The 21,521-nt window shown below is 48.0% G+C and overlaps 1 protein-coding gene across 24 annotated transcripts in view; it reads right to left on the reverse strand.

The window, feature by feature from the left end:
- KIF1B (kinesin family member 1B) overlaps window positions 1-21,521 on the reverse strand; it is a 2,119,562-nt gene that overhangs the window by 275,261 nt on the left and 1,822,780 nt on the right. For all 24 annotated transcript variants that reach the window (XM_069609972.1, XM_069609971.1, XM_069609973.1 and 21 more), the window contains one exon: window positions 18,999-19,113. In XM_069609972.1, the coding sequence (XP_069466073.1) occupies window positions 18,999-19,113 (115 nt within the window). The remainder of the gene's footprint in view (window positions 1-18,998; window positions 19,114-21,521) is intronic.

The following is a 21,521-nucleotide window of genomic DNA, read 5'->3' on the forward strand; positions in this document are numbered from 1 at the left end:
GAGGTGTCTCCTGTGAAGGCTGCTCCCAGTCCACTTAATTCTATTTTGGACATGGCGCTCTGTGAATGCATGAACAGTGGGCCGTCGCCTTCTGACGAAAGCAGAAGTAAATTACTGAGGGAAGCCTCTTCACAGACAGTTGACTCATCTCCCATATGTGTAATGAGTGCTCACGGCTCACTTATTTGGTACATTTCTTTCGAATGATGGGTCAGAGGATTTTTGTATAGGCCGCACCAGGCAGTCGTTTCCTGTGATCTCTTCAAGGCCAAATGTCACTTCAGGTCATTTTCTGTGGTGACTGAAGGCCAAAGTTCATGTGACATCATTTCATGGGATATCATCGGTTCCATGTGTTAATATCCCCGCAAAAATATCGCAATACAAACATATCGCCATATTTTTGCGGCAATATTGACCCATGGAGCCTGCGGGGGACACCCCCGCAGCATTTTAAAATGTGCGGGGGACACCTCCGCAACCCCTGCTCCCACAAAATATCCTCACCAAAAATATCACCTATGGTGAGACAAATGGCAATATTATTGGTGGGGATATTTTGTAGGGATACCATATCATCAATATGCTAGTTACTATTTTTGAAACTTTAAGATTCCTACAGATTTCTGGTCACAGAATGTTGGCATGTATGAGGGCCCACTGGAGCAATTTCATTCTCAATTGGGCCTCTGGCATCAGGAAGATGCAGGGTTCCATGAGGCTGAGCAACCGTAGGAAATCTAGGGCTGGAATATATTTGAGGTACTGGAATTTGGTGACCATCTGCAGGATGTGTAGAACCCTCTTCTCTAAAGGAGTGGGGAGAGCCTTGCCCGAGGGAGAATCCAGAAGCGCTCTGATGAATTGGAGCATTTGAGAATGTGTCAGCAGAGACTTATTTAAACTGAGGGAGAAGCCCAGCCTGTGGAGGAGGTGGTAGGTCCGATTGAGATGATCCAGGGCTTGATCCGGAGACAGTGCCCTGATTAACCAAATGTCCAGGTAGAGAAAGATGCAAATCCCTACTTTCCTGAGACTGGCTGCCACTACAACCAACAGCTTGGTGAAAACCCTTGGGGCGTATGCAAGTTCAAAAGGCAGAACTCTAAACTGGAAGGGAGCATTGCCTATATTGAAACTCAGGTACTTCCTGTGCTTTGGATGGATTGGCACAGGGACGAAAGAGTTCTGTAGGTTGAGTGACATCAACTAATCCTGAATTTCTTGGGCCTGTAGGATCTGTGACAGTGTTACCATCTTGAATTGCCCTTCGTGAGGAATGTGTTCAAGCACTGCAGGTCTAAAATGGGTCGCAGACCTCGGTTCTTCTTTGAGACCAAATAATATACTACCACCCCCTGTTCCTTTCCTGTACAGGTACCATCGTTATGGCACCCATCTCCTGAAGAGAGGAAACCTCTTTCAGGAGCAGTGGGTCTGGAACAGGAGGTGGTCCGACCAAAGGGGGGCAATCAGGAGGGCGCTTTAAAAAGGGGAGGCAATAGCCCTGAGACTCCCTGAAGTGACCATGCGTCTAAAACAGTGTTGCATGGCAGAAGTCTTTAAAGATGTTTTGTGGAATGGGCCACATTGGATGGGCAGACGTGGAAGTGGTCTGTGCTTTACTTCCTCTACCAGTGTAAGGCCGAGAAAAGCGCCTCTGACCTTGACGGGCGGCGGGCTGCTTCTCTTTCTGTACATACATGCAGTGACAAAAGGGTTTGCCCTTCCATTGGGTTCAGCAGGCTGCTTTATTGCCGCCCCTAAAGACTTTACCACAGCCTTGGAAGCCTGTAATTTGTCAAGGCTGTCATCTGCCTTTTGGGCAAAAAACATGTGTTCCGTCAAAAGTCATGTCAAGCAGTTTTGCTTGGACATCCTGCGCAAATCCTGATTTTTAAAGCCAGTTGAATCGTCACATGACGGAATTCATCACCATAGATCTTCCGACACAGTCAACGTGTCGAGTCCTGTCCTGACTGAAGGGATTGCGCATGGTTTCTTTTGCATTTTCTATGATGTTAATGAAGTTTTTCCTCATTTCCCCTTCAGGGATGTGCACTGCTGCCTCAGCTATTACAGACCATAAAGGTGTGTGTATGGACAGTGAACAAAAAGCATGAACAGCTTTTAGGACCATACTGCCAAAGGCAAAAGCTTTATTAGCCAGGGAGTCATAACATTTGTCACCCCTGTCAGGAGTAAAGAGGGATAGGTGCTAGGCTGGTTGCCAACAGTCGCAGTCTGCAACACCAGACTTATGTGCTGGATGTCTGGTAAGGAATTCTGGATCAGACAAGGTTGGTCTGTACTTTCTAGCAAAGTCCTTGTGGACTGCTGGCCCCATACAGGGAGACTTCCATAGCTCCATGAGGGGATTTTGATAGCATTGTGCAAGGCAAGGACAGGTTCGACAGCTGTGCCAGTGTCTAGGATTTCTGTCAAGTCCTAGTAGGATCGCGGTCTCTGTCCTCCCTCTGTTCCGCCACCCCTTGCCTCGTCGCACCTTGAAACACTTGTGTATAGGCGAGTTATAAATGCCATATAATATCATCATATATCATTCTGTTACGTCACTGGCAGGGGGAGCTCAGCCTAAGGCATCAGAACACCCTCACCATCATGCTTCTGTATCCCACACAGGGGTGGGCTCGAGGATCGCCTTGTGTAATTCCATCTCAGAGGATTTGTCAAAGCCCCTTGCTTCGTGCACGGCAGAGGCTAGATCAGATAACTCTTTTTCCTCTTCTTGAATATCCTCAGGATGTCGACAAACACCCATAAGCTCAAACACGAAGGGAACTGGGTTATCATCCTCATCAAAAATGTCCTAGAAAGAGGACATAAAATCCCCTCCAGACTTCGGATCAAATCTAGTTACGGCATCTTCGACTGTCATCAATTAATGCTTTTTTGGCGACAGCGTGTCTAAGAACGCATCAGCTGCCAATAATGTTGGTGGTGTTGACAGTCCTCGAATCGAGGATTTCACTGATCTCAGGATCTTTGGCACACAAGGAGGTTGGTGAACAAAGTTCCTGCCGGCTTTGAGGAAGAGAGAATGGGCGGATCTGCTTACTCGAAGACCTGCATCATTTTGAATCAAAATCTTCCCACTTCTCTGCGGAGGAAGAATTAGGCGGGAAATGTACGTGTTTAGAGGTTTAGAGAGGAAACTGTGGACATATGCCCCCTCCTCCTCTTCTCTGTTGAGGAAGAAGATGAATGATGGGAGTCTCTCCTTCAGTGAGATCTTTTAAAGTGCGTTTTTTGGCTCTGGAGCTTTTACCTTTACCGGGTCTGTGTTTCGACAGTGTCGTATTTGGCGGCTTTGAAGACAAACAACGCAGGGCCGATTTGGAGGCTTTCTCCTTTACGCCTTTAAGTATCAGAACTTGACACAAGCCTCAATTCGCCACAATATGGTCGGTACCGAGGCACTTCAGACAAATTATGTGGGGAGTGAGCAACATTTAAGCGCTGTAATCGCTGCACTTTTTGAAACCCGAGGGTTTCACAGTAGACGTAAAGGAATCTATGAAAATTCAAATTAATTTATTTTTAAAGAAATTGCATCAGAGAATGGTCACCCACGCCCCGTGCACAGCAAGGAGAAGTTCCTGAGTAGCGTGCTGGGTATGCAGGAAAAACTGTGGTCACAGGGTGCTGAGCACGCTACTTCTACTGGCATCGACGTCCCATCCAGACACAGACGACTTGGTGACCATCGACATCAGAGCGTACAGCACCCCTTTCTGGGAAGAAGTTTCAGAGAGCTGCAAAGCAGAATACTATATATCTAAGATGAGGAGTCCATGGGAGGACCCAATCCATTAGAAACAAAGATATTGGTTTTTGGTAAGGGTGGAGTGAAAGCAAGCTAGTTTATTAACATTGAAAAAAATAGAGGTTGTCAGTATTTATAAATATCTAGGCCTGACACTCTCAAAAAAGGTTGTTGGCAGAACCTAAACCAGCTGCCTGAGGTCTTACAGGGCTTCTCTGCTTCCATCATCAATATGGGGTAAAAGGCTTGACAAGTGTTTTCCAGTGTTGGAGGCTAAGATGCGCATGGACGTATTATACGGAAGTGAGATTTGGGGGTCCATACCTTGCAGGGCTCTGGAGGTTGCACAGAAACACTTCCTGAGAAAGGTTTATGGGCTATTGGCCAGTTCCCCAGGAGATGTATTGATGCATGAATTGGGAGTTTTAAATATAATCTTTCAGGCCCAAAGGAGCTTTGAGGAGTTTTTTCTTAGGGTCCAGCTTGATAATCCAGCTAACCTATTCCGGACAAAGCAATGGTGGTGCTAAGCGGCTTCCCTATCAAGGACCCTTCCAGTTGGTTTGCTAATGGTCTTGCTCTGATGAAATGTTTGTGGCTGGGAGGCGTAGCTGCCCTGAGTAAACTTTCAAAAACAATGCAAGATCCTTCTAAAACAAAGTGCAGTTGAAATATTAACCAAGAATAAAATTTGTACATTTACATCATTAAAATCCTACATTTCCTCCTGCATGCATGCAAGGGCTGCTGCTTTTACAGATAAAATAAAATCTCTGTAATGCGGTAGAAGGAACAAGTTACTCGGTGTAACTCTTGTTCGCCAGAATGGGTCTTCTATGGATTCACATGCTCATGAATATTCCAGTCGTCATCAGGCTGGGAATCCTTGGTAAAAAAAAAGAAAGCAGTTTAGCTTTAAACTGAAAACTGCTCATCTCATCTACAGCCTATCGATGTCCTTTGGGTCACACTGCCCCCAGCCAACTACCAGTCAGAATGGAAGAACACATCGAAAAACTATGCACGGAGCTATTCGGTCCCGCAGTTCTGTCGCAAATATTCGTAGTGGAAAGAGCCCACAGAATCCCTGCAACAAGACCTGCTCCGGGAGCCCCTGCCCGCCCGATCATTGCCAAGCTCTTAAGCTACAAGGACAGGGACGCCATCCTCAGAATGGCAAGAGAAAAGGGCAAACTACACTTCGACGGGGACGACATCCAGTTTTACCCTGACTTTTCGCTGTCAGTCCAAGCCCAAAGGAGATCGTTCGCCCATGTGAAACACAGACTGCGCACCAACCAAATCACGTACTCAATGCTCTTCCCGGCGAGGCTTCGCATTCAACTGGAGGGAAATACGCACTTCTTCAACTCCCCAGACGAAGCCACATTGTACCTCGACCAGCAGGGATGTAAATCTGCAAACCAAATGCCCGGAGCCACAAACAGAGAAAGAGCGGGGAGAGTCCCGCCGTGATAAACACCTGCGACACTGATCCAAAGCAAGAAGGTATCAAGCCATCAGGAAAATCTTCGCAAACGGGAGGTTGGGGACTAAGCCTCGGAAGGCCACCCACGCCCCGTGCACAGCACGCCTTGTCTTCTAGTTGGAGGGGTTCCAAATGGACAAGTTGGGGGTTGTCCGTGCAAGGGAAATTGTTTTATTGTTGTTGTTGTTCGAAACGCGCACCATGCGCCATCGCCTAACTGCGGGCCTCATCCAGAGCCCCGCCGCCACCCCTCACAAGCCCTCCCGCCTGACGCAGCTCCCATGCAATCCAGCCGACCCAAGTGTCGGGACACCGCCGAGGGGTGGACCTCCGGTCTCTCCGCAAACGGGTGCCATATAAAACATCACCGTTACATTCAACCTGGAACATTAGAGGGGGCAACATCCCGGCCAAGACACGCAAGATCCCATAATTACTCAGACGCCACAAGATCGAGGTGGCAATGATTCAGGAAACCCACCTTTTACCTTTTACCGCAAAACGAGCAACTGTGGGCCCGCAGCTGGGGATGCCATCGCTACTTCTCTTCATACTCATCCTACGCCAGGCGAGTCACAATTCTTCTTCACACTTCGCTGGGGTTTCGCTTGATCCAAACAGAAAGCGATAACGAAGGAAGGGCTCTTCTGGTTCGGGGCATGGTGGAGGGAGAGGAGGTGGTTTTCGTCAACTCCTACGCCCCCAACACAGACGATGCAAACAACTTTGACTGGGTGCTGTCCCGCCTCACACAAGTACGAAACGCTACCATAATCTTGGGAGGCGACCTGAATACTCATCTCGACCCACAAAGTTAAATCACAGCTAACAACCGCGCACCCGTCCAAAGCCAGCCTACACGTGCAGGAGATCTGCAAAGCATTTGACCTATCGGACATATGGAGGATCCAGAACTGGGAAGCCAGAGACTACACATACCACTCAAGTGTACATAATACGAACTCCTGCATCGATTATCTGCTAGTCTCTGCTCACAGCAACTGGCAATGGGGCACATGGCAAATACTCCCCAAAACCTTCTAAGACCACGCCACGGTAATACTCGATTGCCGCTTGCCGACTACCAGACCACGACCTTCCCAATGGCGTTTCAAACCCAGATCTCTCGCCGATCCAATATTCGCCACCGAGCTAAGCGAGGAAATCAACACCTTTCTTGACATTAACCAAGGCACTGTCAACTCCGCCCGAGTGCTATGGGAATCTCTCAAATGCTATGTAAGAGGCGTCTGTCTAGCCAAAGAAAACGGAATCCTGAAACTTATCAGACGCAAGCTAGGGACCAGCGAAACACACCTGAAGGAACTGGAAAAGCAGCAAGCCGCTCACAACTCAGACCACATCCAGGCGATGTTGAAAAAAGAACTTCTGAACTTCAGAAACCTGGCTGAACGGGAGATAACATTTCTGGGACACAATCATAGAATCAGACAATACGGCGAAGGCCAGAAGCCTGGAGCCCTTCTTGCTCGTTTTATAGCTGCAGACAGGAGGCCAACAAGGGTGGATAGCATCCGGACACTGCAGGGAAATATGCTGCACAAAGAAGAAGACATAGTCTAGGTATTCAGGGCATTCTACCAAGATCTATACAGCGCCGGGGGACCGGCAGATTCCAATGCGATCCGGAGCTACCTCAACGACACAGAACTGTACTGGGTGGAGAGGGAACTCCGTGAGCCGCTGAACGAGCCCATAACGCTAGAAGAGATCCACGAAGCCATTAAAAGTCTACCGCCATCCAAAGCCCCGGGGCCCGACGGGCTAACTGGTGAGTTTTATAAACACTTTGCCCCCCTCATTGCCCCTCTTCTGCGTAAAGTCTTCGAAGAAGCGATCGAATCTGGCATTCTCCGACAAAAATTAAGAGAAGCCAACGTAATATTGCTACACAAAAAAGACAAGCCACCCGAAGATTGCAAGTCCTACCGCCCCATATCATTAATTAATCTGGACATCAAAATCCTGTCCAAGATCCTCGCTAATAGACTTCTCCCGCTAATGCCCGCACTGGTACTCGCTGATCAGGCCGGATTCGTACCTGGCTGAAACACCACATTCGGGATACGTAGAATGTTCGGGGTTCTGGCAGCACTCGACCCCGAACAGCAGGCAGTGGCGGTGCTGCTGGATGCAGAAAAGGCATTCGACTCTGTCGAGTGGCCCTTTTTGTTCGCCGTGCTGCAGCAGCTGAGACTTGGGAAACAGTTTATCAAGCTGGTCTCGCTCCTCTATAATCAGCCCCTATCAGCAATCACTCTCGGGTCGACTCGCTCGGCATATATCAAACTCCAGCGCAGCACTAGGCAGGGATGCCCACTATCCGCCATGATATTCGCCCTTGTGATGGAGCCCTTAGCAGCGGGCCTCAGGGAACGCCAAGAGAGGGCTTAAAATAGGACCTCACCGTCTAATAATATCCCTCTATGCCGACGACATAGTCCTGTTCATGCAAAACCCCAGCGAAAACCTTAACCCGATTATGCAAGAAATAATTAAGTTTGGGCTGGTATCAGGGTTGAAAATCAATCAATCTAAATCAATCGTTTTTCCCTTTAACACAAAGACCAGAATAGTTCAAGACGATTTTAACTTCCATTGGGAGAAAGCCCACGTCCAATACCTAGGAATCAGAGGGTCCCTGAACCACCACGACATATTCAAAGACAACTACGAAAGCACACTGAAATCACTAAGAGATAAGGTGAACAGGTGGAAATCTCTACCACTCACCCTCTGGGGAAGAGCCTCACTGGTAAAAATGGTAATCCTCCCCAAACTCTTGTACCTTTTCTCCAACATCCCCATCCTGTTGTCCCGGCGCTTCCTGGGTAAGCTGAGAAGCCTAGTTCTGGACCTCATTTGGTCGGGCAAACCCGCAAGGGTGGCATACTCATCCCTCATACTTCCCGTCACTAAGGGTGGCCTAGCTCTACCCGACTTGGAACGGTACTACTGGGCAGCACAAGCCCAGTTTCTCAGACACTGGTATAAGCCTCAATTCATAAGACCGCACGTACAGGTCGAACGGGCACTAGCCTCACCCAACCTTCTAAGGGCCGTGATTATCAGCAAACAGGCTGTGCCACACACGACGCTGAACATAGTGCAATCCACTTACACAATATGGCGGAAAATGGCCCAAAAGTACAAGATTCAGCTTAGATACTCTCCTCTTCTACCAGCCAAATTCATTCCCGGGATCCCACTCACCGCCTAGAAAGTGTATCTGATCTGCAAAATAAATACACTTGGTGACCTCTTCATAAAAGACACCTTCATAACACCCCAGCAAGCGAAGGAGAAAGGTAGCACCTCCTCCCTCGATATCTTTTTGTACTTCAGAGTGCGGTACACCCTGCAGGCCCTCATCCCATCGTTCCCACAACAACCTCCCACCTGGCAGCTGCTGCACAGAGCCATTCAGGCACAAGGGGAGGGCAAACTGGTCTAATCTATCTATAAAGCCCTGCTCATGGACACTCTGCCCTCGAACCCCAAATCGAAAGCAAGATGGGAATCCACGCTTCAAACCCCCATCCTAGATGAAGACTGGGACTATATCTTACAGCAGACTCAAAAAGTGGCACTCAACTCCCGCTTCAAACAAATCCACTTTAACTTTCTGCACCAAACCTATTATACCCCTAAAAAGAGAAACAGACATCAACCCGGGTCAAATGCATCCTGCGACAGGTGCGGGTCCCCTGATGCTGACTTCTTGCACCTAGCGTGGAGCTGCCCAATAGTGTCTAAATTCTGGTCAGATGTGCTCGACGAAACTGACGCAATAATTGGCGAGAGGGTGGGACACTCCCCACTAGTGGCACTCCTTGGCCTAACGAGACCCCTGTCCTCACACGTTAGAAAACTGGCAAGCATGCTATTGGTTCTGGCACGTAGAAGAGTGGCCATGGCGTGGGACGCGGCACACCCCCCACTCTTGCGAACTGGAGGAGAGAAATTACATACTGCCAAGAAACGGAATCAGAAGTTATAAAGACACTACCCCACCACGCAAGACCCCCAGATATTTGGGGCCCCTACATCTCGCACCTCCTCTCCAGCGCAGCACCAACCGAGACATCTGATCAGCCACCACAGACTTCACCTGTGTAAATCAAATGCGATAGCTACTTGTTGTGTGATGGGACTGCCAGAGGGTGGGGGGGCGGGCGTGAGGGGGGCAACAACGACATGTTAGTAGCCCACTGTTGGGGCTTGTTGGTACACTTGTTTACTAAAATGCAAAAATAAAGTTTAAAAAAAAAATATAGCCACCAGCAAGGCGGTCTTCCACGATAGAAACTTCAGAGGGGCTCAATGCATTGTTTCAAATGGACGCCCCGTAAGTTTGGACAGTACTACGTTCAGCTCCCAAGCCAGAGCAAGAGCCTTCAACGGAGGGAATATTCTTAAGAGGCCCTTGAGGAACTCCTTAACGGGCCTGTGCGACCACAGGGAGAGCATGCCTGGAGCCCGGGTGGACCGGGAGATGGTGGCCAGGTGGACCTTGATAGATGCATGGGCAAGGCCAGCCTTGGCCAGCAAGAGCAGGTATGGGGGAAGCTGCAGAGCAGTCACACAGATGTGAAATCTTTTGTGCCCAGCACCACACGGTAAAACGCTCCCATTTGAGCCTGTAGCAGGGGGCCCTGGCTTTGGTCAGGATCTTCTTGCATTCCAAAGGAAGCAAGTAGTTTCCAAATTCTAAGGCTGAAGGGGCCAGTCCGTGAGGTTGGGAAGTGGAGGTAGTTTGATGGCAAGGGCCACCGACAGATGAAGAAGGTCCGAGTACCGGATCTGCCTTGGCCACGCCGGTACAATGAGGATCATCTTGCAGTGGCAACTTCTGAGTGTGTCGATCACAGGTAGGATCAGCAGAATCGGAGGGAAAGCGTACAGGAAGAGGCCCTCCCAGGGGAACGAGAAGGCATCCCCCAGAGTCCCTGACTGGGGATACCTACTGGCAAACTTCTGATAATTGCAGCTGGCAGCCGTCACAAAGAGGACGACTTGAAGGAGACCCCGCTGAAGAGGACCGACACCTGCGCTTGCTGAAACTGCTGAGAGAGTCTGCAATTATGTTCTTGATGCCTGCCAGTTGAAAAGGGACGAGAAACATGTGCTGAAGAATGGCCGAGTGCCATACAGACTGGGCTTCCAGGGAGAGAGTGGGGGAGCACATCCCGCCCCGTTTCATGATGTAAAATATGGTGGTGGTGTTGTCCATGAAGACCTGCACCACCTTTCCCTGGGTCTAAGGCTGGAAAGACTTGAGGGTCCAGAAGACTGTCAACAGTACTAGGACATTTATGTGCAACTCCTTTTCTTCCGGGAGCCAGATACCTCTGCATGAGAATGTCCTGTGTGGGCTCCCCAACCTTCCAGAGAGGAGTCAGTTGGGACTGTAGCCTGGTACAGAGGGATCTGAAAGGGAGCTCCCTGAGTGAGGTGTGGGCGAACTGACCACCATTGCAGGGTTTGATGGAATGCCCGATTGAGGGCAATCTTGTCGGTCTAAGATGCCCGTGACTTGCTGCAACCTGGCATCCGGAAATTCGTGGGTGGATCTCATGCGAAGCCTGCAAAAGGGGACCAGATGGATGCAGGAAGACATCATACCCAGCATGGACTTGATTGGCCGGACTACTGCAACGTCCGCTGCCGACAGACAGCTGTTGTACCTTTCCCAGGATGGCCTTCACCACCTCTTCTCAGGGAGTCGCCATACATGATACTGTGTTGAGTTGGGCACCCAGTGTTAGGGAAAATTCTCATTCTATGGCTAGTTTCCCTTACCTAGTGAGTCCCTCAGCAGCTTTGCTGGATTTCTAGAGTTTATTTTTTTTCACTTGGTAAGAGTGCGAGCTTTTCCCCCACTCTTACCTGTGTTTTGCCATGTGTATTTATACTGTTTTTGTGATTGTGGGCTCTGGAGTACATCACTTCAAGAGCCCCACTCTTTGTGTGTTACACAGCACCCTCAGTGCAGTAACATCGGGTTGTCTTTTAGACTTCGCACCGACTCCATTTTCTAGGGTTGACTACTGTATCCCAGAAAAGGTAAAGTTGCAATTAACTTTACATAGTCACTTTTTAACCACAGGTCCAGTACACCCCATCTTATATGGAGTATTGGAAAGGGTTAATTCCTAGCCCTTTTTATCTGTGAATCCTGGAGCGTTGTTTCACTCCCTTAACATTAAGACTTGGCTGGTGGCAGTGGTATCTACCCTAATTTTCCCACCACGATTATATTACATAACATGGTAATGTTTTAGGCTATTTTAGTAGCCTCGAACTTTAAACCCGCTTGCCCAAATACTTGTTATTTCGGCTCCAGTTGGGTTTAATCGCCATTTCTTTTTGTTAACATCCTTCTTGGGTCTTTCTTTGCGCGGCAAACCAGGTTTGCCTCCTCTGTTCGCTGACCTTTGGCAGGCTTCTGACCAGAAGCCCTCCTTTGGCGTCTGGGTGTCTAGGTGGGCTGAATGTGATGGAGGGGTGTAGTCACCCCCTGCACAGGGTTTCCTTGGAAACCCAAGTCACACTTTGTGTCTACTGGCTGAGGTGGTTGTACGGGCCGGACAACTCCCCTGCTCTGTGATTGACAGCCAGGCTGTGTGAATAGGGGATTTTGGCATAAAAGGCAGGACTCTTGGGCTAGAAGGCAGAGTCGCCACTGGAAATGCAAAGAACCGAAGAGAAGCGGAGAAGAAGACGGCTGCTGCAACCCCGCGTCCCGGTGAAGCCCTGCTGCAGTCATGAGCTATCTACCCTTCAAGAGAAGATCCAGTCCAGAGTCTTCTTCCCTTGAGCCTGGTGGGAAAACTAGCTCACCCTTTCTTCAGTCAGAGAATCCACTCCTGGGTCGAAATCACTGCTGTGCTGTAGTGGTCCGGATAGCCATCAGAAGAGCCCTCTCCTGATTTAAAGGAGCGCACCTTTTATTCATTGTTGCCTTTTTCGCTGCTGCTGGCCTCATCCCCGGGTAGTGCAGATCGCTAATGAGACGTCGTCCTTCCTTGTCCCCATGACTGAAGTCGCAGGAAAGTCTGCAGGAACTACCAGAAACAACTGCCGGGGCACCAGCTTTCTTCAATGGAATAAGGTACTGTGCACATTTGGTCGTTCTCTCCGTCTGACCATCCGGAATCGGGGTGAACCTTTTTCCTCCACGAAGGCTTGTCCTTTCTTCCTTCCCTCTTATACTTTTCCTTCCATCTGACAATATCTAAGTACTCTTGACATCTCGAATCTCGAACTGTTCAACGTGTGATCCTCGGCAACAGAGCATCTGCTCCATAGACACTGGCGCAGGCCTATTGACTTATCTGTATCTTTGAACGAGTCCTCTGATCCTATTGCCTTGACAAAAGTATTGCCTGTGATTTTATCCCCTTTTCCTTTGTTTGAAATTCTGAAGTACAATGTGGGTTTTAACTTCGTGAGCATTTCTATCTGCGGTTACACGTTAGTATCGCAACACTGGTCTGTCAAATCGTGTGATTTTAAAGTATTAGAAGTGAGGTGTTTTACAACAGATGGTTTAAAAATAAATGTACTTATCTTTTTTTACCTGAAACCTTGAGTCAATGTTTGCTTGAGTCACCGTAACTGTGGTCCTTTGTGTAATCTCTACTACTTCGCATTTGCTCTTGAGATAAGTCTGGCTGCTCCGCTATTGCTACCACTGTAGCAGTGTAGTACAGGCTTGTACCAAAGGTGTACTTGTATTACCATTTGTAGTCTAAATTGTGTTTAGTGGTCCCTAAGGGCACTGCACAGGATTCTGTCTAACACCAAGGAACAGAGCGTTCTGAGAAGACACTACGCAGGACTTTGGATAGTGTATCGAGAAGCTTAGCAATGTCAGAAGTTGCATGGTCTCTGCTATGTGCTGGGTTGCCAGAGCGCGGGAGAGGGACCGAATGAGCCAATCGTCCAGCTAAGGGTAGACGTGGATTCCCTTGTGGCGTAGCTGCACTGTCACTGGGGCCAAGAATTTGGTGAACACTCTCAGAGCTGATTTCAGGCCAAAGGGAAGGGCCTTGAACTGGTAAGGTCTTCCTTGGATGACAAAATGCAGAACTTCTGGTGCTTGCGATGAATGGGGATGTGGAAGTATGTGTCCTCCAAGTCGAGAGTTGCCAGAAAATCCCCTTCCTCCAGCTGGTCGAGCATGTGCTGCAACGTGACCATCATGCCCCTTTGGGATTTGAGGAACTTGTTGAGGTGCCGCAAGTCTAGGATTAGTCGCCACCCTCCGGACTACTGCTTTATCAGAAAGTATCTGGCTTACAGTTCGGAGCCCCGATGGTGTTGAGGAACTGGTTCTATTGCCCCTTTGCAAAGCATGGCTTGGACCTCCTGCAGCAATTGCGCCATGTGTCGGGAGCTAGCTCAGGGGCAAAGCGCTCGACTTGGACGCAAGACGACGTGGAGCAATACAAGTTCGATCCCCGGGTCCGCACTTAAGAAACCTCTGGGTATTAAGCATATTATAAATAACTAATTACAATTTGCAGTGCTTGATGTGCGACAGGAGGAATGCAGGGGCACCTGTCTTGAAATTCCAAAGTGTGCCCCTGCTGCAGAACGTCCAGCACCCATTTGTCTGTGGAGATCTTTCGCCATTGACTGACAAAGTTTGATAGTCGGCCTACCACTGGGGTGCAGAAGTGGGGTCGAAGGTCCTGACTGGTTCAGGCCTGTTTCGGTGTCTGTGTGCTGGATGGGGGGGGGGGGGGGCAGACCTGTTTTACTTTACAATTTGAATTGTGGAGATATATATTGTTTCTTAAATAAAAAAAAAAAATCTGTTTAAATACTTTTTCTGATTATTGTCCAATTCTAGACTGTCTAATAAGTGTCACAATGTTTTCACTGATTTCATATGTATTTTTTTACTGATTCTTTGGTCCAATTTGGACTTTCGTAACACAATTATCAAAATAAATGTTTTCCTTTGTTACCCTTTCTACTTTTTCAATATTGTCTTGATTGCTTTCAAAGTCTGAAAACGCCTCCAAATGTGTTTTCTCTAGTGATATCACCATTTGATACACTGCATACCGGAATCATTATTTTTAAAAACATTCTGTTGAATCATTTAACCAGCAGTTCGGACCTTATTGTTATTGGTGGATGGAGGGGTGACAACGATGCTCGGTGCCACTGCCGTAGGCCAGGGAGCAGCCCCTATAAGACTCCTGGGTGGTGGAGAGGGAGGGCCGGCGATAGGGGGTGGTGTAACCCTTGGAAGATCTGGAGACTTTTCCCTTTGGGAAACGAAAGGACAGGCCCCTCTGCTGCAGCCACCCCAGAGAGCGCGCCGTCTCTGTGTCGGTCTCAATGGCCTGGAGAGTGTCCTCGACCGCTTTTCCAAATAGGTTGTCCCCATCGAACGTAATGTAAATGACTTTGGTTTGCACATCTGTGCGCAAATGTGTCTCTTTTAGCCAACCTTGGCATCAAAGAGCCACACCATTCCCCATCTGGTCGAAGCAGGAGTCAGCAATGTTGAGAGAGACAGTGATGCCGTGGTCAGAAGCCACTTCCCCTTCTTGGAACAGGGCCATGGTTTTGGCATTTTTATCATCAGGAAGGAAGTCAAGGATGGGCCCCAGCTTGTACCACAGCTCCTGGTCTTCCCTTAACAGGATGGCGAGGGCGTTGGTGGCCTTGATGGTGGAAGCTGCTGTGGGGGTGATACGATTCCCTGCAGCTTTGAGCTTCTTGCCCTCTTGTCTTCAGGCACCATGGACGACAGAGGGGTTGGAGGGCCTCTTTCTGGCAGCGGCCGATACCACAGAGTCCGGAGAAGACTGAGATCGGAGGCACCTAGGGGCTGAGTCGGAAACCCGGTATTTCTTCTCCAACCGGTCAAGCTTAGCAGGCGTATGTCATCCAACAAAGGGACCGATACGATGGTCTTCTTGGAGGACTCTCGCCACTCAAATAGGAAACCCTCCTTTTACTTCTGCTCTGGCTACAGGTTGAAGAATTTGGCAGCTTTCAAAATTACAGAGTGGAAAGAGCTAATTTTGTCCTGGGGCAGAGGCTGTGGCGGGTTCATCAACATCCAGAGGTACCCATCCGTGGGAACATAGTCGTCAAACTCCTCTGTATGAGGACTGATTGAGTGGGTGTCCGTGCCAGTTTAAACTGGCTCCACTACCATGGTAGGCAGAGCCGCTGGCGCAGGCTGAGGGATAACAGTGGCCTTGTGAGGCAGTGTCGGCTGATCCAGAGGGGGCCTTGGAGGACATGGCCGGAGCAGGAGCAGTGGGCCGTCTGTTGAATTTCTGCCACCAGAGCGTGCAGGAAGCTTAGGATTTCCAAGGGCATGTCTCCTGGTGCAGGAGCTGGGGCAGAAGGTACAGCAGGAGCAGGAACTGGGCCTGAGCCCCTTGGAGGGCTCAACGGCTGGGAAGGCTCACGGTTTGGTGTTCCCTGATGAGGAATGGGTAGAATGGGGTCGGGTTCACCATGGCCCCCTTCCTGATCCAAATAAAAATCTTCTGGCAGGTCCTCTTCAGAATTGGTGTAGATGGCTGGGGACTTTCTGGGGATCCCAGAGGAGCCAGAATAAAGAGTGGGACAGCCTTGATGGGCCTGGGGAGGAATTCCGTAGCCGTAGGCATGTCTTTCACCAGATCAGAGCCCTTTGGAAAGGAGGCGACAACTGGAGCCTGCAGAGCTGTAACAGATGCAGTTGACAAGATAGTCATTGGAACCGGTGATGGAGGTCTAGGAGGGAGAGATAACCTGGGCATGGTGACCGTCAAAGAGGTAAAGGTGATGGTCGTTGACAAGCCCTTCGGGGTAGCAGCCGTCGAAGGAAGACTTGACCTTTTAGACTTCGCAGATGGAGTTGTCGACGAGCTCATAGATGGAGTTGTCGACGAGCTCATAGATGGAGCGACGGTCTGGATGGATGAAGATGTCAACGAGGGCATCAACGACGGTGGAACCGGACACTGGTCCTTAGAAAACATGATAGTCTTCGACAACGATTTGTGCTTGGATGATGAGGCCAGCGATTTCCTCGCGCACTGAGGTAACCCACCAACCATTAGGCTAACCGTCGACATAGTCGGCGACCGACTCTTCTCAGCCATGGAGGTCGTTGATGAGGAAGCTGATGGAGCTTGTGATTTTGCCTTTTTTGGGGATCTTCGCCAGGGAAGCATTCTCTAAGGACCCCAACCTCTTTCTACCAGAGGGAGTACTCAATGGACCTACCAGCCCTGGAAGAGGCATGATTAAGGCCTCTGACACAGCCTCAGGGCGTATATTCCTCAAACCATGCCACCAACCTCCGGTGGCAGTCCTTCCCAGTGTTCGACGAAAAGGATTGGCAAATTGAGCATCCGTTCGCATCGTGGTCGGGATGAAGACAGTAAATGCACTTGAGGTGCTGATCCTCGAACATATTCTTCAGGCCGTAGCTTCAGAAGAGGCTTTCCTTTGTCGAATACGCTATGGTCGAGGTGTAGGCCCAAGACCGGGCCTGTGCCGCCTTGGGCTGAAGATCCGACAGTGGATTCAAGATCTTTGCCGACAACGGGTTCCCGCTGCCGGTAGTTGCCACCAACGGTTGACAATGAAGAGATGGAAGATGTCTTCAAAAAACAGCAAACACAGCAAGAAACTAACAATTTTTGAGGAGAGAAGCACAAGGACTTCCAACACTAGCATCAGTAAAATCTGAAGATGGCCACCAGGGGAGGAGTTTAGGAGGATGAGTGTCATTGGCTGGGGGCAGTATGACCCAAAGGACGATGAAAGGCTATAGAGCAGATGAGCAGTTTTAAGTTTAAAGCTAAACTGCATTCTATTTTTAACAAGAATTCCAATTTTAATGATGAGGAATATTCATGAGGATGCGAATCAATGCAAGACCCCATGCTGGAGACAAATACTGAGGGATAGGTCTAAATGTGTTCCCTTTAAAAGCATGGATGTGCTTACTGAGCCCAGATAGGTTGTGCTGGTATGGTTTGGGTAGAGATGAAGATTTAATAGATTTGTAACAATTTGTAGTTTTTGTATTTTTACTGATTTTTAAAAAAAAATTGCATAGGTCGCATTTTATAAAAAATAAAGAAATGCTCGGACCCCATGTCTTTGTTTATGATTTGTAATTATGCAGATTTTTTGGATGACGTTTCATATTATGTAAAGGCAGCATTTATAAGAATATTATGGAAGTATGAATGTATGAATGCTAGCTTTGTTTTGTTTTATGTGCTGTTGATCATTTCTGTTAATGGACACATTCCTGAATAAAGCCTTTTTTTTTTTTAGCTAAGTAGAAGATTAAACAATCTGCCTCCCAGGAGTATCTGAATGTTACCAGCACATTAGACACCTTACCAACTCATGATGGACATATTGTTTTACAATAACAGTATAACCGCAAAGAATGTTTCAAGTCTTGAAGCTTCCATGGACTGAAACAATGTGATTCACAGTAGGTCACTGCCACTGTCAATTCATGGTGCTGCTCTTCTTGACGAGTGGCTTGTTCGAGCTCGCTTCCTGGAAAGGGTGTCGGCACATTTGGTCCGCATGTGCAGCCTGTTGCATAGAATGGGCTTCTCCCTGAACTTCTAGAAGTCTCAGGTTCGCAGTTTTAGTCCCTCCGATTTATCAGAGCAGTCTTGGACACTCGCCTGGGCAGGGATCTTTCTGCCCGAGGACTAAGTAGCAAACTACTCCAAGATGGTTCATGTCTTCTAATCGCAGGAGAGCTCCATCCGTGGACTTCCTGGGCTATACTGAACCTTATGGCCTCCTGCATTCTGGTGGTACCGGAGGCCTGGCTGCACACAAAGTCGCTACTGTGACTTCTCAGTTATCAATGGTCTCAGTTTCATTGCCATAATTCAGACCTTCAGGTCTCTGCGAAAGTGGCGAGACCCCGGGAATGGTGGTCCCAGAGCGACAACCTACTGAAAGGGGCATTGTTTCAACAACCCTGGCCATGACTGATGCTAATCACGGACCCATCCTTAAAAGGGTGGCACAATCACCTACAATTTGCATGTATATTTTGGCATATATTTTTCAGTTCTATATAACACAAGAATTATTAGATTCCTTTGCATACTTTGCATTTCTTTATGCCCTAATGCTGTCAAACAAGTTAACTAGGCATGCTAACTTAGTTCTACGGCAACACGTTTTCCTTTTACAAATAAAAAAAAAGTTAAACAAGGGCAGATCCCAAACTATTATCCTGCTGATGACAGCATATGACAGTGTACAACACCCCGCAACACATTTTCCAACACTCAAATTGCAAATTAATCCCACGGGCAAAATGCAAACAAATGCAATCACTAAATATTATAAGGCTACCGAAAGAGAACAGAGGTTGTAAACCGAAGGCAGGCAGTGTACAAGCAGTGTACTCGCTGGACCATAGTCAATGACTGATCAGTTTGAAGCCATTTAGTATTTTATCACCTGTAATGTGTCAAACAAAAATCCAGAGTCAAGATAGGAGACTAGCAGAAACACAGCCGCAGGCTAGTCCTGGTAACATGTTTGGCACATTCTTCAATGCCATATGGTCAGACTGATTCTGTAATCATATAGTGGTGCGCAGATTCACATGCACGAACATCAATTTACACTGGCAGCACTGCACCTTCATCTCAAGTTATGCTAACAGCACAAAATACTCACTTCAAGGTATGCTGACAACGTCATGTAGATCCTTTCTCCGTATGGTGTCACCCGATTCAAAAGGAGAGAGTTATGTAAAGAACTGTCCCAAACAGCTTCAAAACGATAAAAGGTCCTGTAGAAAGTTTTTTAAAAAAAGAATAACTAATCAACATCTACAGCAACTATTAATGCCACCAATCTGTCAACATCACTAAGGAGAACAGCATTGTTTTGGAACAGATAGAGGGAAATGGAGGGGGAAAGGGGTAGAAATTATGACAAGAGGCAGAGAAGAGAGGGAATGAAACAGGAAGGGAATGGGGTTGAAGAAAGAAGTCCTGAAAAAAGAAGGAAAGAAAAACATGTGGTAGAAAAGTGGAAGGGACAAGAGCAAATGAGGAAAACGTAAAAAGCTAGTTTGAAAACAAGCTGTGAATAAGGGCGAAGAGTGCAAGGGAAGGGAAAGGTGGATAGGGTAAAGAGAAATATGGATGACAGATCTAAAATAAAGGTAGGATGGTGGTAGTGCAGTACTAGGGACAGGAGGGGAGGGAAGAGGCGAGAGCCAGCCCTCAGGTTGAATAATCCCCGAGATCCTCAGGGACATTCTTCCCAGCCACATCATAGCATTCTGAGATGCATAGGATGATTTGGGAGGTGGAGAGGGGTGGGGTGGAAAGGAGGAAAGAGTTGGGACTGGTCTGGAGTGAGTTCAGAAATACCAGACTGAAACAAGTTGGAAAATGAGTGGTGTTGAGAGAGGCTAAGGTGACACATGTAGGGAGCGGAAAGTGTGGTAGGTGTTGGAAAGGCCAGGGTAGTAGGACGGCAAGGCAGGGTGGTATGAGATGGGAGAACCAAATTGTGCTGTGCTGTAAGTGGTGGACATGATACTTGGACGAAGAAGAGGGATGGGTGGTGTGCTGGAAAACGGCTTCCTAAAAAGATCTAAAAAAATAAAGCAAATACAGACTGCTCTATGCCTTTTTTTTCCTAAAGAAGAAAATCCCTTGACCAAATTAAAACATTTCACTCATAGCATTATATGCTCCTTCAACACAGCCGCTTTATTATTCGTATGGTAAGGTTTCTCAGGGGCAGGAAGGAACGTGACAGACTGTTTTTATCACGGAGGAAAGAACGTACAGTATATGTTGAGGCAAACGCATCGTAATCTGCCTGCCAAGCAGATAGGAGCTTTTTGCAGGAGGCTTCTTACATAAGAAGCCACACTGCCACTATTAAAGCAATATCTATAACCAGATGTGGTGATGGCTCTAGCGAATACGCTCCCTTGGCTAAGCCCCAAGTCTCCGAGATGTGGGCTTTGTAGGGAAAGTGGTATGGTATGACAAATATGACATTGATACAATGGATACAATTTGTAAAACCTTTATTGAAAATGTTGGGGTCGGAGAAATCCTAGTTTGCCCTATAACTAAGATGGGAGTAGTCTCAACGATCAAACGATAAACAAAATAGTTCTAGTGGAGTCTGTCAAATCAAAGTGGCCTATGCTAACAAAACCTAATGCCTACCCTATCTCTTGTACAAAAAGTATAAAAAGGAGAAATGTATGCAAAGGAAAAATTCAGTGTTCAAAAGAATAAAGGTACTTCAACAAGCTCTCCTCCTCACGTTAAGCCTCATGGAGTAAGGCTGTCCTTGCAGGCAGAATGACACACGCTGGCTCGGTTTCTAACACACTTAGCAGTTCCATACCGTGGATTGAGGCCCATTGTCTTCCACGTTAAAGTCTCTTTCCAAAATTGTATTCCAACGTAAAGTGCACAAAGGCCCCCCTCTGCCGTGCTCAGACCTCTCACGTCACAGTTCAACACAAACTTGCCGGGGCTTCCTTCCCCAAGCTTACTGTATTTTGGGTCTCCCTCAATCGTCTCGGACCCCTTTCGGATGTTGAAGACATTTGAATGTGCGTGGTTCGTACAGACCACCACTTCGACTCAAAGTTCACATTTACTTTCGCTTCATTGCTTCACAGAATGTACCTTTCACAGAGACTTTCAAATGGGTTACTTCCTTTAACCAGACCACTCTGTTACTTAGTATTGCTGATCTCACAGCTGTATTTTACTTCAAAGTTTATTCACATGTCTGCCTTTCTTCGCGTCTCCTCCACACGCGTGCAGCCTTCACTTGTGATATAATGTTGCTACATCATTCACTTTAACACACACCAGTCTTTTAGGTTGCTTGCCAACTCACCGGCTCTGTGCGCTTATTTCTTGTTTTGCTATTAATTCCTGAGTCGAGGTTAGCCTCGCCTCCCCAACTCTGCCGTTCACCCGGGAGGGACCTGGCGTGCTTGAAAGAACAATGCAACCTTTGCTTGTGGGATCTGGCCTTCTCCATGTGTCTTTCATAGTCTGGAGGAAACGACCTCCAGTAGGGAACCCTTGGGGTTTTTGGCCCACTGCTCTCGTCCCTGGGTACGTTGCTCTGCTCCAGTAGGTGTGCCTTCGGAGGAGTTGGGACTTTGGAAAATCCTACAAAATAGGATGGGGTAGATGAACAAAAAAG

Source organism: Ambystoma mexicanum, chromosome 8, assembly GCF_040938575.1.
Source record: "Ambystoma mexicanum isolate Mex_15411 chromosome 8, UKY_AmexF1_1, whole genome shotgun sequence".
Classification (NCBI taxonomy): Eukaryota; Metazoa; Chordata; class Amphibia; order Caudata; family Ambystomatidae; genus Ambystoma; species Ambystoma mexicanum.